The sequence below is a fragment of the Suricata suricatta genome, chromosome 10 (assembly GCF_006229205.1).
Source record: "Suricata suricatta isolate VVHF042 chromosome 10, meerkat_22Aug2017_6uvM2_HiC, whole genome shotgun sequence".
NCBI lineage: Eukaryota > Metazoa > Chordata > Mammalia > Carnivora > Herpestidae > Suricata > Suricata suricatta.
The window spans coordinates 48,378,802-48,397,320 of record NC_043709.1 but is presented as its reverse complement, the minus strand read 5'-3'; the positions used below and the strand labels follow the sequence as shown (position 1 = coordinate 48,397,320).

Here is an 18,519-nt window from a genome sequence, read left to right as displayed (position 1 = left end):
CAGTGACTCATCACTTACATGCAACTCCCAGTGCTCATCCCAAGCGTTCTCCTTAATACCCATCACCCACCTGGCCCATCCCTCAAACACCTCCCTCCATCAACCCTCAGTTTATTCTCTATCATTAAGAGTCTCTTGTGGCTTATTTCCCTCTCTTCTCTTCCCCCCACTTCCCATATGTTCATCTGCTTTGTTTCTTAAGGTCCACATATGAGTGAAATCATATGGTATTTGTCTTTCTCTGATTGACTTATTTCACTTTGTCTAATACATTTTAGCTCCATCTATGCCATTGCAAATGGAAAGATTTCATTCTTTTTGAGGGCTGAGTAATACTCCATTTATATATATACTACATCTTCTTTATCCACTCATCCATCCATAGATATCTGGGCTTTCTCCATAGTTTGGCTACTGTTGACAATGCCAGCACTACTTTTAATTAGAGCATCAATACAACTGAAGATGATATCTTCCCCCTATTTACCTGTGCTTCAGGGGCTACATATGAAAACGTTCTGGAGACATATGGAGCCCCAGCATCAGAGATTGGACATGGACTGTTATAAAATAAAGGAGGCTGTCGGTGTGGAAAGAAATCGCTTTCCTCCTAAAAACAAGAGATGAAGGTACCTGTGATGACATAAGCCTAGTTTACAAAGGGTACCTCAGATTATGAAGCAGTCAGTTGGATTAAGCTTATAAATTGTACAAATAGGTTGATCATCAAAAGTAATCACTATTTTTGATGATACTTTGTAGGGTAAGAACTCCAAAACTATTTTTGTGATTATGTGGAAAAGACTATGGGTGTCCAGGATTTAAGACACATTAACCTTGCTTTTCATGAAAGCTGACCATCACATCTGATGTGAATTTTGAATCTGTTTATAAAGCAAGCCTGCCTGGACCCTGCCTGCAGGACATTCTGTCTTTGCCAATAGCTAGTGCAGTCTGCAGCTCATCAAATGGGGACAGAAATGAGCCCTCCTCATCTACGCTTCCCATCCTTTTAGAAACCTCATCTTTGTCTTGATGAAAAGGGAAATGTCACAGGTAGAAAAACATAAAAGACTACTGAATACTGAAAATGAACCAAGGGCTGAAGGGGGGGGAGGGGGTGGGGGGAAGGGGTGGTGGTGGTAATGGAAGAGGGCACTTGTGGGGAAGAGCACTGGGTGTTATATGGAAACCAATTTGATAATAAACTATTAAAAAATACAGGGGGAAAAAAAGAAAAGCAGAGAAGATGTGGGACAAGCAAAATCGTTATTCAGGAACTCAGAGCTGGGCTGCCCTACTCCCTTAGGCTCACCACATCCCTGCACAACTGTTTCCTGTGCATCGTGATACGGGTCATCTGTTTCATTTACGTGGTTGGAGTGTGCCCTTCCCACTGCGGCCCATCTGCTGTTCAGGGGCATCACTGGGCACTAGAGCCATACAGGTGTTTTAAAGTTAAAGTCTTATGAGGGCCAGGTGGCTCCCTGGTGACCTGCCACAGGCCAGAAGAGTTTCTACAAACATGCCCCCATGTACTTCTGCCCAGCAGATGGCAGTGTCATTTATTCATTAGTGACTTTCTGATGGAGCTTCAATTTGTGAATTAATCACACCCTTGTTCCTTTCCCACAATTCCCTGAGAGGCAGTTACCTAGCCGCAATTCCTCCTTGCCGCAGGTTAGACACTCGGGGCTTGCCATCCTTGTCAATGCCGCCCGATACCGTTAGCCCGAGGGTAGTGCCTTCCTTCTTCATCAGCTCAACCACGGTGGAGCCCTTGAATTCCTCTGTTAAGAGAAAAGCATTTGCATTATTAAATGAGAGGAGAAGCACAAGGTGCAGTTGTGCATAGTGAAGGATCTTCTTCCTTCCCATAAACTTCCCACTTTCTCTTTGGTGAGAAAAGACCCGTGGCCTCTTTTCCATTGCAGTTTGCAGCGTGTCTCATAAAGATGTGCACACAGATAAAGCTGATGCAGATATCCCATTATAGGTTATTAAAATGGGTGCCAGTGGGGTAGTTCACTCTAGGTTCACAATAAAGAGCCCCACAGGGCTTAGATACAAATGACGATATTTGCCCTTTGTTTTCCGCCATTCTCAAGGGACTGTCTCTGGTTTCTCTCCTTGTAACTGCAAAGGGAACAATAGAGAGTTGTACGATAAGGGCCCAGAACAGAGTTTTAAATGTTTTATTTTTTATTTTTTGAGAGAGAGCGAGAGCGAGTGCAAGCCGGGCAGAGGCAGAGAGAGAGGGAGATACAGAATCTGAGAGCAGGCTCCAGGCTTTGAGCTGTCAGCACAAGCCTGACGTGGGGCGAGAAGTCACCAACTTCGTGACCTTGAAGTCAGATCATGACCTGAGCTGAAGTCAGATGCTTACAGCTTAACCAACTGAACTTTCCCCAGAACAGAGTTTTAAATAACAATACAACAAAAGAAATCTTATTTATTTCTTTATTTATTGAAGTTTATATATTTTGAAAAAGTGCATGAGTGGGATGGGGGCAGAGAGAGAGGGGAGAGAGACAGCTTCAAGCAGGTTCTGCATGGTCAGCACAGAGCCTGATGTGGGGCTTGATCTCACAAACCATGAGATCATGACCTAAACCGAAACCAAGAGTCAGACGCTTAATCAACTGAGCCACCCAAGTGCTCCCAAAATAATTTTAAACAATAATACATATCATGCAGCCATAGACTTCAAGTTTCTGGTACATTTCAGCTGAATAAGCCAATGGATACAAGAGAAGATAGCTTTCTGCAGATTCAGAAAAAACAGTACTGACTCCATTGTTTTTTATCTTCCAGAAAACAAGCACAATGGCTTCACATAACAACTCACATCACTTCTTACAAAATGTGTCACAAATGATGAGGTGGGATTGGTCCTCAGAATCCCCAGATAACTGCCATAAATCCCTCATTCTCTACCTTCAAAATTTTAAGATCTCACAGATCTTGTCCAGACAATGTCTCTACACCAAGAGGGAACCCAAATCTTCTGATTTTAGCACAACAGAAAGTTAGAAAGCTTTAAGAATATCCTTTCTTTCAGAAGTAAAAATGAATAGCATCAACATTTGCCTCTCCAGAGGTCAATTATGATCAACACTGTTTTCAAATTCTCTGTTAGATTATCCCCCCTCCACATACACACTTTCTGGGGAGGGATGGGAAACTCAAGTTTTCCAATTCCTCCTGAATCATGTTATGAATTTCAGGAGTTATAAACTTCTAGTATATCAAAGACTATATTAAAATGCAAGGATGGACTTTCTTCTTCGAGGTTAAGAAACCAAAAAGGTTATTGGCCCATGTCTTCCCCTTCCTTAATTATACATGACAGCGTTAATTATCACTTCAAAAATCTATATGAATGCTTATCATAAAAATTTTTAAATTGTTGCTGCTGGTATTCTATCCCACTAGCTGATGAAAAAAATCAAATCATGTTAATAAAAGAAATGACCATTCCTCTCTGATCTAGGAAGGAGAACAGAGGACTCCAGGAAGGAATGCGAGGAGGGTAGGACACTCTTTTTCATGACACACTCATGACCCTGCATACATGAGCTGTTATTGCTTTTTAAAGTAGAAGCCAAGGAAGAGTGTGAATTATGTCAGCTTCATTCACTACATTTTGTATGAGAGACCAAATGATGACTGGAATTCAACAATCAAAATTCTTATGTGTGTCAAAGCACAGGGCCTTTTACATCACTTAATAGATGCATTTTAAACAAAATTCCATCACTGGGTGCATTTAACCTGTAACCGTTTATTTATTCTTATTTTTAAAAATCTTAATGTTTATTTTTGCGAGAGAGAGAGAGACAGAGTGTAAGCAGAGGAGGGGCAGAGAGAGAGGGAGACACAGAATCGGAAGCAGGCTCCAGACTCTGAGCTGTCAGCACAGAGTCCGATGTGGGTGTTGAACCCACCAACTGTGAGATCATGACCTGAGCTGAAGTCGGATGTTTAACCAACTGAGCCACCCAGGATCCCCAACCTGTAATCTTTTCAAACAGAATAAAACAACCCCTTCTACATCACATAAAAACAGACATAGGCCCAACTAGTATTTAAAGAGGTCAACCCCTATAAGTCCTTCTTGGCAGAAGGCTAGGTTTATTTTAAAAATCAGGTTAAGTAATTAAAGTAATGAGAACTAGCATAATAGTCACATTTCAGGAGCATAATATGCTCAACGATTTTGCCCAACAAAAGAACTTTTTGCATTTTCTCTAAATGTCTAGCTTGATCTTGTATATTTAAGTATTTGGTTATAGATCTTTACACGAAGAATTGGAAGCATAGTTTTTAAGGGTCCATCTCCAATCAGAAATGTGCAAAGAAGCAACTATGAAATAGTAATACCACGCAAGGTAGAAATAAATTTTAACTTATAAGGTTTTCAATTATACTCAGGTTTTCAAGAACATGCATAAAATGAGCTACCAGTACAAGGTGCACAGTACCAGTACACAGAGACAGCTTTATGGGATGTGGACAATGTAGTTTTCTCCAGAAGGAACCGAGGTCCTTACTAGATTTCTGGCTGAATCCTGAAAATCTAGAAAAGGCTTAACTCATTTTTTTGAAGTTTATTTATTTATCTATCTATCTATTTATTTATTTATTAAGAGAGAGAGACAGACAGACAGAGAGACAGAGACAGACAGAAAGGGAGAGAAATAGACAGGGAGAGAGACAGAGAAATGGAGAGCAGAGGAGAGGCAGAGTGAGAGGGAGAGAGTGAGAATTCCCAGCAAATTCTGAACTGTCAGCATGGAGTCTGATGTGGACCTGAACTCATGAACCAGGAGAGCATGGCCTAAGCCAAAACCAAGAGTTTGACGCTTAACAGATGGACCTCCTCCACCAAGGTGTCCCATAGGAAATGCTTAATTCCTTTAGTTTGTTTTGATCTCTGTTAAAATACAAATCCATCTGGGTTTCTTTTTAAAGTGGTGATGGTCAAAACCCCTCTAATTACGAAATTAAAAAAAAATTGTTTTGAGAGAGAAAGAGTGAGCGTGGGGGGAGGTGCAGAGAGAGAGGGAGACACAGAATCCAAAGCAGGCTCCAGGCTCTGTGCTGACAGCACATGTGCTGACATGTGGCTCAAACCCAGGAACCGTGAGATCACGACCTGAGCCAAAGTTGGATGCTTGACCGATTGAGCCACCCAGGTGCTGCAATTACTCTCTAAATTAAAATGTCTCAAATCTTTCCCCAAGAGTTAGTTTAATAACATGAAAGAAAGAAAATACTGATGTGCCAGTTAATTGACTAATATGTACATTCATTTATTCTAGAAATTTACTGAGTGCCTACTATGAGCCAGACAATGAAATTCAAAAGACAAAAAAAGTCAGAAGTGCTTACAGCCTTGTCGCTGAGACCAATGAGTCACAGATCAGGATGTGAGAGCGTGGTTTGGGGCAAGGGGTCACAGAAGAGATGGTCTTTGCTGAAATATAAAGTGAAGGCTCAGTGTTCCAAATGCAACATCTATTTCACAATTTTGTCTCCTGTCTAATCTCTCTGTACTTATCGATCAGCATTAGCTGAGCAGAACAGACTAAGGAGGAATCTAAATTAGGCAAAACTCAGGAGTAAAGATAGAATATTGTTGCAAGAAAATGTGCTGAATCACAAGAATAACTGCCAAGTAAGTATCCCTAGACCCTGGAGGACTGACAATATTTTGTGGGTCTTTTGAAGGGAACAGGAGAAAAGAAATAGTCAGAAGAGGGAGGAACATGCTTCTGGAGTTTACTTTCTGCTAACCTGCACGCTCCATTAGATGAATCAATCATTTAATGTATTTTTTGGTGTTTAATGTTTGCATAATGATGTAATGGTAAAGAGAGATGATGAAAGATGCATTCACTTACATAAGTTCACTCATTTATCAAAGATTACTGAACGACACTCTGCAGTGAAACACTGGAACTTGGACAAGTCGATACATCGTGACAATTTTTTTCTTCGTGATTTAAATTGCAAACATCCCTCCACAAATTAAGAAGACTATGTCGCGAAGATTGTAGCATCCCCAGATTAGCAAACAACATAGGGAACAGATGATGCCCAATTGGTGAGGAGTGAGATGATTCTGGACTTGATGTTTAGTCACCAGATTTAATTATCTTAGCAAAGAAATTGTGGGTTTACATCTGTATCAGGACTCAACATAACCAATGAGCATACTGATAGAATAGGATTTAGCTGTTTGCTGTTTTTCCTTGGATTTATAATTCAATCCTCTTATTTACTAAGCTCCAGAAAGTTTTAAGAGAAGTAACAATGATGGCTGGTGAAAGAAATATGCAGAAAACCATAACCTTTATATAAACAAATAGCCAGTTAGAAGTTATCATAGTAGAAAAAAACCATTTACAGTAGCCAAAAAATAAAACTTCTTAGAAAAAATTAATGAAAACAGACAAGATTTATGTGAAGAAAACTTCGAAAACACTTCTGAGGAACATAGGATCAGAAAAAATGTAAAATTGTCCCATTCATTCACTCAATAAAAAACTGAGAGCTTACTATATGCCAGCCATGGTTCTAGGCTTTTGGAGACTGAACAAAACTGAAAAACAGTTTGGAAACTGAACAAAACAGAGAAAATCCTTGCCATCTAGGAACTACTCCAGTGGGTAGCATAATCTAACATAAAAAATATGTCAATTCTCCCTAAATTAACTATGAAGTTTACAATATAAATAAAAATGGCAATAGGATTTTCTGGACAAAATATATATTTAATACTATTGCAAAAATGGAACATGCATCCTTGCAAAGGCTCTGAAAAATTGTGGTGCCAAAGAATACCCGTTTAATGTTGTTATGAAAGAATATAGAGAGCCCACCCAGGATGCCAACCTGAGTGAGCTATTGGAGGTGTGACAGGATGTTATACCACTAATTCTATCTCCTCAGATACCCCAGAAGCATGAACCTGGAGTGGGAAGGCTGGTAAAGCCTTGTGTCTGCCTTCCAGGCATTGGTCAGAGTCTGGATCTGCTTGGCTATACCAAAAGGAAAAAAAAAAGAAGAGGAGAGTAGAGGAAAGGAGAGGAGAGGAGAAAGGAAGAGAAGAGAAAAGAAGAGAAGAGAAGAGGGAAGGGAAGGAATGGGAAGGGATAGGAAGGGATAAGGAAAGACAAAAGAAAAAAGGAAAGAAAATAAGGAGCATAGACATATGGCATTCAGAACCCATCGTCAGACCATCTTAGAGTTCTGTAATACTGGTTTGCAAGAAATAAAGGTATGGCATAAGAATTATATTTTGAGGGGCGCCTGGGTGGCTCAGTCAGTTAAGTGGTCAACTTTGGCTCCGATCATGATCTCACAGTTCCTGGGTTTGAGCCCCATGTCCGGCTCTGTGCTGACAGCTCAGAGCCTGGAGCCTGCTTCTGATTCTGTGTCTCCTTCTCTCTCTGACCCTCCACTGCTCACACTGTTTCTCTCTCAAAAATAAATAAATGTTAAAAAAAAAAAGAATCATATCTTGTTCTGTAAGGCTCTCGTGTCTGGACATTCTTGCTTCATTGCTTGTTTAAAAAAATGTAGGCTAAGACAAGAAAAGAGAGTTAACTCAAATTTTTTGGCAAGTCCCTAAATTTTAGGGGCTAATTGGCTGTTTATAAGGGTAATATCAACAGTTGCTAAAAGTGGGGGACAAAAAGTGACGATGACAACAAAGAGTGACAAGGGCTATGACAAAAGTAAATTAAGGGTTGTCATGGTGCCACCTGGGAGGACCCCTAATCAGGCTGAGCAAGTAGTGCTCTGAATGGGTCCTGGGAGGAGTTATCCCTGAGCTATCCTGAAGACAGCCTCAGCTCAGTGAATGGAGGAGGGAAGGTGTTAGAGGCACAGGAACAGTAAGTGGCAGGTGATTACATGGGTTCTGGTGAGGGTATACCCATCAGTTCAATTTGCACTTTGTCATTCTGGCTGCATGTTAGGATCAGCTGGGAGCTTTTCAAATAGCAATGTCTGGGATCAACCCAGAAGAAATCATCAGAATACCCCCTGATGGGAATTTTTTAAATTAAACATTTAATTTTGAGGTAACCACAGACTCTCATGCAGTTGTAAGAAATACTATAGAGAGATCCCTTAGACCCTCTATCTTGTTTTCCCCTGTGGTAACATCATGCAAAACTGTAACATAATATCACAAGCAGTATATTGATATTGATACAGTCAAGGTACAATATGAAAAGTTCCCTCATATTACCCTGTATAGCTATACCCACTTGTCTCCTCCCTGGATACCTTCCCTTCCTTAACCCCTGGAACACCCCTAACCGATTCTCTATGCTTATAACTGTCATTTAAAGAATGCAAAATAAATTTAATTATACAGTATGAACACTTTGTGGTGACTTTTTACATTCAGTATAATTATCTATACCATAGCAATAGCTGGTTCCTTTTTATTGTCAAGTAGGAGTCCATGGCATAGATATACCACAGTCTGTTTAACCATTGGAATCTTGAAAAATGTGTTGGTTGCTACTAGTTTGGGATTATTATGAATAAAGCTACTATAAACAGCTATGCACAGGTTTCTGTGTGAACACAATTATTCACTTCTCTGGAATGTCCAGGAGTACTACTGCTGGGTCATATGCTAGTTACACATTTACTTTTCTAATAAACTGCTATATTGTTTTGTTTTCCAAGGTAGCCATACCATTTTATATTCCCAACAGTGTATGAATGATCAGTTTTTCTACATCCTGTCCAGTACTTGATGTTGTGACTATTTTTTTTAATTTTAGCTATGCTGATAGGTGCATCAGTAATATCTAATTATGGTTTTAATTTTTGCGTAATTTGAGTCATTTCCCTAATGGGAAATTTTGAAAATCGTGTGTGTGTGTGTGTGTGTGTGTGTGTGTGTGTATACTTACCTGCCATCTGCATGATGAAATGTCTCTGGTGAAATGTCTTTTTATGTCTTTTGCCCATTTTTAAGTAGATTGTTTGCCTTTTTACTGTTGAGTTTTGAGAGTTGCTTATATAGTCGAGATGCTAACCCCTTGATGACTGTGAGATTTGCAAATATTTTCTCCCAGTCTGTAGATCTTTCTTTTCATCATTTTAATAAGGTCTTCTGCAGAGCAAACATTTCTAATTTTGATGAAGTCCAATTAGTCATTTTTCCTTTTACAGGTCATACTGGTATCAAGTCTAAGAACTCTTGGCTGAGCTCCAGGTCCTGAAAATTTTCTCCTATATTTCTTCTATAGTTTCTAAAATTCTTTAATATTATGGGTTACATTTAAGTCTATGATCTATTTTGAGTTTAATTTCCCATAAAGTATAAGACTTAGTAAAAGATTCATGTATTTTTTGAGGGCAAATGGCTATAGATGACCAATTGCTTCAGCAACCATTTGCTGAACAATCTCTCTTTACTCCACTGAAGCGTTTTTGCATATTTTAAAAAATGAGTCAATTCCTGGGTTCTTTAGTTTGTTCCATGATGTATTTGTTCCTCCACAAATGCCGCACAGACTTTATTACTGTAATTATATAATAAGTCTTGAAATTGAGTAGGCTGATTCCTCCTACTCTATTGTTCCAGCTATTCTAGTTCCTTTGCCTTTCAATATAAATTTTGAAAGACTCATATCTATATCTATAAAAATTTTCCTGGTATTTTGAGAGAACTTGTATATAAGCCAGTATGTTATTTGGAAAGAATGAGACATCTTTACTATCTTGAGTCTTCTAATCCATGAGCATGTTATGTCTCTCCAATTAGGCAGAGCTTTGTTGATTTCATTCATCAGCATCTTGTAGTTTTCAGCATACAAGTCCTATACATGTTTTTTTAGTTTTACACCTAATTACTTTATTTTTAGGGGAACAACCACAAATGGTATTATGCTATTAATTTTGATGTACATCTGTTCACTGCTAGTATATAAATACATAGTTGCTTTTTGTATATTTATGTAGTATCTTGTGGTCTTGCTGAATTTACTTAATAGCTCAAGGAAGTTTTTTTGGTTGTTGTTTTATTTTGTTTTTGTTTTTGTGCATTCCTTAGGGTTTTCTATGTAGCCCATCATGTCTTCTGCAAAAAATGACAATTTTATTTGTTTCCAGTTTATATGCCTTTTATTTTCCTTTCCTTTCTAAAGGATGAGCTAGAATTTACAGCACAATGGTGAATAAGAGTAGTGAGAGTGGATATCCTTCCTTCTTCCCCATCTTAGGGGAAAGATATTTAGTATTTCATCATTAAGCATTATGTTATGTTAGCTTGTAGGTTTTTGTAGATGCTCTTTGTCAAGTTGAGGAAGTTTCCCTCTATTCCTACTTTTCTGAGAGTTTTTTTTATCATGATGAGTAGGAATTTTGTCAATTCTTTTTGCATTAACTGATACAATCATGTGATTTTTCTTCTTTAATGTGATAATGTAGTGGATTGCACGGATTTTCTAATATTAAACCAATCTTGCAACCCTGAAATAAATCCCACTTGCTAATTATATATAATTCTTTTAATATGTTGATGGATTCTATTACTAATATTTTGGTAAGGATTTACTTTGCATCTATATTCATGAGGGATATAGTGTATAATTTTCTTTTTGTACTATCTTTGGTTTTGGTGTCAGGATAATAATGCTAGTTTCATAACATGAATTAGAATATATACCTTTCTTTCCTATTTTATGGAAGAGATTTATATGGAATTGATGTTTATTTTTTTAAACATTTGGTGTAATTTTTCAAGGAAGCCATTTAAATCTGAATTCTTTTTTTCTTTTTTTCTTGAATTAAAAATTCAATTTCCTTAATAGTTACAGGACTATTTAAATTAGCTCTGTCATATTGTGATGAGTTGTGGTAGTTTGTGCTTTTCAAGGAATTGGTCTATTTCAATTAGATGAAAAATCCTTGCAGGTGGAGAATTGGACAGAAGTACTTTTTTTTCTAAAGCTCCCCAGATGATTCTAACATGTAGTCAAGATTGAGAGACACTGATTTAGGGTTTGGTGCATGAGAAAAAAATGGTAGAAAACAGACTGGGAAGCCAACAAAATGTTCAGACTTAAGTTTTAAGAAAGGTAAGCCTGTTATTACTGTAAGCAGTGGACTTGGTAATGATGGCATGAAGTATTGGGGAGAAAGTCGAAATTTGGGTCAAGGAGAATCACTGCAAGCCACCTCAGTAATACATTAAGTAAGTTAGGCTTTGCTGTGTTAACAAATAAAAAAATGAATAATTGCTCAGCCACAACATAAGTTTACTCTACTCATATACAAGTCTAGGGTGGGCACTCCTGATCCGCAGCTGGCTCCTCTCCACATAAGGGTTCAGGGATCTATGCTCTTTTCCATTTTATGACTGTCATCTTCTAGGGCTCTGGTTTCCAAACTGTGCACTAAGGTGCCTCAAGCTTCTCTAGTGAACTCAAACAACAAGCAGGGACTATTTTAAATTTTTGAGGAGCAGAGAGCCATATACTTGACATCTTTTGGACACAACACTACCTACTAGCTGGTAGTAGTTTTGTTCAACATTAGATCATACTCTATTGCTTTTATTGATGCCATACATTTCCAAAGTTAGGTTTTGGGTTTTACAAAAAGGGAGTTTCATGTGAAAATCAATGTGGAACAGGACATGAGGCTGTCACTGTTTAATTTGATTTGAAAGTTTGAGAAATTGTACAATGCCTCATAAGCACACATATACCACAACTAAGTATTCTGATACTTCCAAATTATATATATTATTTTCCAAATGTTTACTAAGTGGTTAGGATACAATACATACCATATTGTTTGGACTTATCTACCTAATAAATGGAACTACTGATATTTCATTTGACTTAAAGCTGCTATGAAAAAATCACTGAGGCACTAAGGGCTCTGTCAACTGAGAAAGTTTAGAAACCTCTGCCCTAGGACTTTATCTTGTATTCATTCACTTGGGTGAAGGGGAAAAAAAGCTTTCTTAAAAGCCAAACTGGCCTACTTTTGTTCACATTCCAATGGCAAGAACTTGTTCCATGTCCGCACCTAAGTATACGGGAGGCTAAGAATTGGAGTATAGGCAGATGCCAAAACAATAAAGGGAGGGTGGGTTTTAAGAAACAGGTAGGCCACATACGAGAGACTAAAGTCCATCAATAGCTATATGGATAGCATGGACTCCAGATATATTGATGAAGAACTGCCCTGAGTTGGAAACAATCAGTGTGTGGGGAGCAAGGATCTGTGAGGAATAAGAGGACCTCAAGGATTCCAATTTGTTTGTGGAATATTGATGTCTGTCAGTAGGAAGGGGAATTTGGAAAATAAGAGAAAGTTTGTGTTATGTGCCTCATTGGAGAGGGGGCAGTCACATGATATAATGTCACAGAGAGAGAAGCAAAATGTGATTTGTGTATCAGGTAAACACCTAGTGTTAGTACAGTTTTCATCATATCTTAAGCAAAGTGGGTAGTCTGTAAGACCCTCACCATACAGCTGTACCATAAAAATATAAAATGCATTTAAAAAATTTTTATTTGTTTTTGAGAAACAGAGGGTATGGCAGAGGCAGAGAGAGAGAGGAAGAGAGAGAATCCCAAGCAGGCTCCGCACAGTCAGTGTGGAGCCCAATTTGATGCTCGAACTCATGAACTATGAGATCATGACTTGAACCAAAGTCAGATGCTTAACTGAGCACCCAGATGTCCCTAGAAAATGTATTTTAAGAGCAACTATCATAGGCATATTCAGCAAAATAAGCATTGGTGAAACCTTTGCTTCTTGTGGTTCTATTAACTACATTGAATTTTTAAAAAGTATCATAAACAATAAAATGGAAATACTATTGATGAAAACTCTATATACAATGAGTCACAAATTCCTAAATGCTAATGACAGAGAGGGTGTTTTTTCCCCTCTGTATGTCCAGTGCCTAGAATGGGGCCTGGCACGTTAGTAGGTACTTCCTGGTAACTACTGAATATTCATTCAGTCCCAACAGAGGGAGTATGACCAGGCAATGAGCATTGGTTTGTAGCAAACAGAATTAGTGCTGGATCGTGCAGAAGCAAAATGAGAAAGCAGAATTTGAACAGGAGTAGACAAGGTTATTTCCCTAAGCTAACATGGTGGATCATCATCATCATCATCATCATCATCATCATCATTATTACTTTTTTTAAATATTTCTTTAGTAAGGGGGATTGAGGCCCACACCAGAATATCACAGCTGTATATAGGTATTCTGGAGAGAATATTATTGCTCACACTACAGTTTTACCTATATATTACTTTTAGTGGTGCCACTTGGAAGTTTATCCCCCTCAGGAAATAAGCAGTTGCTTTTTCCAATACTCATTTCAAGTTCCTCCTAACAACCCCTGGTTCAGCAAAGCTGCTGGGATCAACATCGGGTTTCTGTGATGAATGGCTGCGTTTTCAGTCTCGGTTCCTGCCACCCAGATTTGCAGAGGAAGGTCTTCCGGCACTTTCCACCTCTGTGTAGTGACATGAAGAATGTACCAGAATTTCTTTCATCCCCTGGGAATCTGAGCATAAGTTAGATTAGTGGCAGGGATGTACAGCACATAAATATTACCCAGCACAAATATTCATGTGAAACAAAATTATGAGTGGTATTTATCTTACACAGTGATGGGGACAGCTGGATTAATATCTGTATGTTTCTTAGAGCACCTCAAGAGAAAGAGAATATATAAATATGCAGTACCGGATATAAAACTCTGAGCCCCCTGAAAGTATGTGATGAATAGAACGGGATTTAAAAATAGATAAAGCTGAGATGTGGATTCTGGTGTAACTGATTCAGATACCATATGTTTCCTAAAGCATCAAGAAAAAAATATCCCTGATTTCAAAATATGGCAGAACTAGAATTCTTTCAGTTTCTCATTTCTTCAAAATCAATGATTTGTCAAATGTTGTTATTAAATTTCCCAGTGTCACAACTTATTAACAAATTCTTGAATTTTTCTAGGTGTTCATCTCTTTATCTCTAAGAAAGGGGTAATAAAAGTATCTCCCCTTAGGGTGTTGTGGAAATTGTGATAAAATTCTTATAAGGAATTTATTATATTACTTGATTATAAAACCTGGCACATATGTAGTATGGGGCACATGATCTAATATACATCATTTTAATATATTAATAATAATTATATTTAATACAGTACCTGCTACATACTAAGTGTTTGATATATATATGTTAGTCATAGTATTGTTATTATTCTTATTATTCTTACTAGGATATAAAAAAAATTCCAGGTATGCAGATTACCAATCTTCTACTGTATTTTGACTGTTATGAAGAGAAGACAAAATAATTAGCAGTGGTATTTAACCATTTGTTGAGTCATATTTTCCTTTGAGAATCTAATGAAATCCATGGGTCCCCTCCCCAGAAAAATTTTGTTTAAGACACCTGGGTGGCTCAGTCAGTTGGACATCCAGCTTTTGCTCGGGTCACGATCTCATGGTTTGTGAGTTGAAGCCCCACATCAGGCTTGCTGCTGTCAGCCTGTCAGTGAAGAGCCTGCTTCAGATCTGTTCCTTTCTCTCCCTGCCCCTCCCCTACTCATGGTCTCTCTCCCAAAAATGAATAAACATTAAAAAAATAGAAACATTTTGCATACAATTTTAGGGGAATTCATGGGCATGGCACTCTGGACCACATCCCTGTACTCAAGAAACCATGAAGCTCTTAGGTTGCATCATATTTGAGCCATGTGAAAATCGCAGAACACCTACTAGGCTGGTATTGTACAGTTTATGCACATATCAGGTAGGGGTCATGAAATAGCACATAATGCCCAAACCTATCATTTATATGTTCTTTTGTAGTCATTTAAAAATCAAAATGAAACCATATCCAAGATACCAAAACCAGGAAGAGACTCACCTCAGTGAAACTCCCTCTCTTCCTGAGCGGAATGGCCTATGTGGTAGACATTTATATCTGAGAACCCGTAAGGACAAGCAAGAGGGACCATGCAGAAGATGGAGTAATTGCCCTTGCTTGAAAGCTCCTGGCAATTTTTCTTTGGGAAAACTCTGCATCTGTGACTTTTTACTTTAGGCGGTTGTAATCACATTTTCAAAGTTGTTGACACAATTGAAAACTGGATTCTATGAACTAAACAACTGGCACAGCTAATTTTGAAATTACCTTGATCTTCAGTGGTTTCCTAGAGAAGTTAACTACATTTTTACAGATACTTGTGGACCACTTTGGCTCAAAAATATTTTTGAGCATCCACTATTGCCAGACTGTGCTAGCATTTCAAAGGCTAATAATCACCGGCTCCAACTTTCTGCAGTTCACATTCTACATGTCTAAGAGAGGAATGTCTACACTAATTATTTCAATTACGTTTTTGGTTCACAGTATGGCCTGGGAGCCTGAGGAATAACAGTTCAACCTGTGGTCCTGGGAAAGCTTCTGGAGGCTACAGATGTGTACTTGGAGGTTTAAATTCATCCTTTAGGTGATTTTCTTGTGATATTACTATCATTTCCATCTTACAGTTGGAGAAATAGAGGTATCAAAACTTGCTGAGCAGATTACTAATATATTGTTGGGTTTTGGCATGTCTTTCTGGATAGCTTTTTGACCAGTGTTTTATGTTAAACAACTGTTTAGATATGAAAAGCCAGAACTACTCTGTAGGATTGGATTAGAAGGATCAGATGGCCTGGTCTGGGAGTCTAGCTGAACAAAAGGGATTAGAGATAAATCTTGTCCAGCTGAGGAGAAGAAAGAAGCTCTCTGAAAAGGAAGGACATCTGAGACAGACAGATGTCAGGTGCATCTGCACAAGCAGCTAGTCAGAAGTGGGTTAGGTAGCTTAGCTAGTGCTCAGGTTAGGGATGCTAAACACTGAATAGGCACTGTAGGTTTTTCAAAGACAATGGGAAGGACAATGCTTGGGGTCTCATTCAGTGTGAGAGGGGAGTGAACAGATGATAAGCTTCACCAAGAAACTAGACTTCTTAAATAATCAGGGCATAATGGGACTTAGAGCTATGCTTGCTTAGCCTCCTCCTTCCATGTATACCTACATACCCATGAGTCTAGCATGAGCTAGACAATCTGACTGAATAGAGAAATTAAAATAAAATATTTCAGACACCTTTTAAGATTATCCATCCTTTAAGGCAGCTAATACTTTTCAAAATGTTCTCATATTCATGATCTCATTTAACTTTTAGAATAACTCTGTGAAGAGGTTAGCACTCCCATTTTATAGATTAGGAAATGGAGATTTGAAAACTAGCTTGTTAGGTGGAACTTCCTATCTGTTTTAGGTACAAGACAACTGCCTCCTCATAGAACTGAATGCTAGAAATGTTCAGACTCATCACAAAGTAATTGCTAAACAATGGACACAGAAGGTAATGAAATACTACTGAGGAAAGAGCTGAAAAATAAGGCCAGCCTGAGCTGGACTCCAGCCATTTATTTGACTTTCTTTTGTTTTATGAGACTTGGTCCATTTCAAATAAAGGAACAGATGGAAAACGAATAGTGAAGTCACTGCAGATAACCAAGGAGCAAAGCATCAAGGGAGCCTCACAGACTCTCCATGGAGAAGCCAGGAAGCAGGGCTGCAGTGAATTTGAGTTTTATTGGAACCCTCTTGAGACCTCACTGCATTTCAGACCAGGAGGAAGGAGGCTGTGCTGCCCACATCAAGGACAGCTCCCACATCCTACCATTGGCTTGCTTCCTCCACTCTGACAAGGACAGCAGACTTCTCTCCTAGCCCCTCTCCTGGTCCAACTCTTTCTTCTGCCCCACATGGGAAACTATATTCTTGTCCCAAAGGAAAGGCTTCCCATTAGGGTGAGCAGCAGGCAATAAACGGACAAACCAGAGTCATTACTATTTCTTCTCTGTATTAGTACCTTTGTATTAGTACCTCAATCACCGTAGGGAACACAACCTCACCCAACTCTCTGTAGCTTCACTCTGAATATGAAATGTTTTAGTCCTGTTGAACCATCCCTCCCTCCCTTCATCCTTCCATTGTGTAATTATTGATGATTTGCTAAATGCTAGGCACCTTGCCACCTAGCAATAAACAAGACATATTCAGTCCCTGCCCTCAATCAATTTATATTCTAGGAAGAAATACAGACCCTACACAATTAAAAATCTTAAGTATTATTAGTAATAACTAGCAAAACAAAGGGTAAGTGTTCTAGTCCAGGGCTAATTAGGAAACAACTGCTTGAAAAATATTTGCAACTGGTTCCTTACGTTCACATGGTTGCATGGTCTTGTAAAATATGAAAAAGATAGTTTGGAATTCTTTTTCGTAGAGTTGTCTCCCCTCAAATTGTATAAGCTTCAGGTGCCACAAAACCTAGGTCTTCCTATGATAACATCACCTCACATCTGAATAGCACCTAAAGGATTGCCTCATAGAGGCACGTACAGTTTCTCATTTGATTTTCATGGAAATCTAGGATCTTAGGGATGAAAACATGGAAGCTTTCCAAGATTAGATGACTGGCCCGAGGATACCATATCAGGCAAATCATTTGCTAGAACATAAACCCAGGTGCTCTAACCTTAAATCCCCTTCTTTCCACTACATCACTTTGGTTCATTTGGGGAGTCTTGGCTTCCTGAGTTGCCAAAGTGACATGTGTCAAGAAACGTCCAAAATCCTAATAAAAATGTGCTAAGACTATTTCTCTCTTTCTTCTTGAATGTAAGTATGAAACATTAAAACAAACTGTCATTCAAACAGATCGTGAAAGTCACTTTCACATGACAGGTGAAAGAATATTTACTGATTTGTATTGAGATAGGAACCTGCCAAATCCTCATTTGGAAGGCCACACCAGTTCCAGAAAATAACAACTTTGTATTAAAATTCTTGAGAAATATGCCCTGCTGAATATCTAAAGGAGAGGCTTACCCTTTTTTTGTTGTTTTAGATTTTGTTCAACTCAGTGATATACACACAAACACACACACACACGAATGTATTTTTCTCATACCTGAAATCTGCATACATATTTCCTAAAAAAATATTATGAGTCTCTGTTTTCCCCCATTACATACTTTTCTTTAGCAGATTCATCATGTGGTCTGAATACAATACCCAACCATGTTATCAAGTATGAACAGAGCAAAGGACAGTGTTGTTTTTTTTTTAAAGCACAATGCCCTACCAACACCTTTAAAATCCATTAAAGAATATCTCACCAAGCCCAGGAGAGCATTACAATAATTGCTTTTCTTACCCAGGTGAAAAAGGACATATCTGTCAACTAAAGAAGTGCAGAAGCAATTAACACCTCAACACTCTACTGGGAAATTGCTCAAATTAAGGAAATACAGAGATGCTCTATGGTTATTGTATTTCTAATATTTAGTTAATAGCATGGCTGGAGAGTGCCTCAATCACTCCCATCTACTCTCCCCAGTTCAACAGGGTCAAGAACCAGTGTGTGCATGACTCG

General features: G+C 38.4%; 1 protein-coding gene across 1 annotated transcript in view; it reads right to left on the bottom strand.

The window, feature by feature from the left end:
* GRIP1 (glutamate receptor interacting protein 1) overlaps positions 1-18,519 on the bottom strand; it is a 228,996-nt gene that overhangs the window by 142,698 nt on the left and 67,779 nt on the right. The window contains exon 4 of the mRNA XM_029954085.1: positions 1,655-1,790. Coding sequence (XP_029809945.1) covers positions 1,655-1,790 — 136 coding nt within the window. The remainder of the gene's footprint in view (positions 1-1,654; positions 1,791-18,519) is intronic.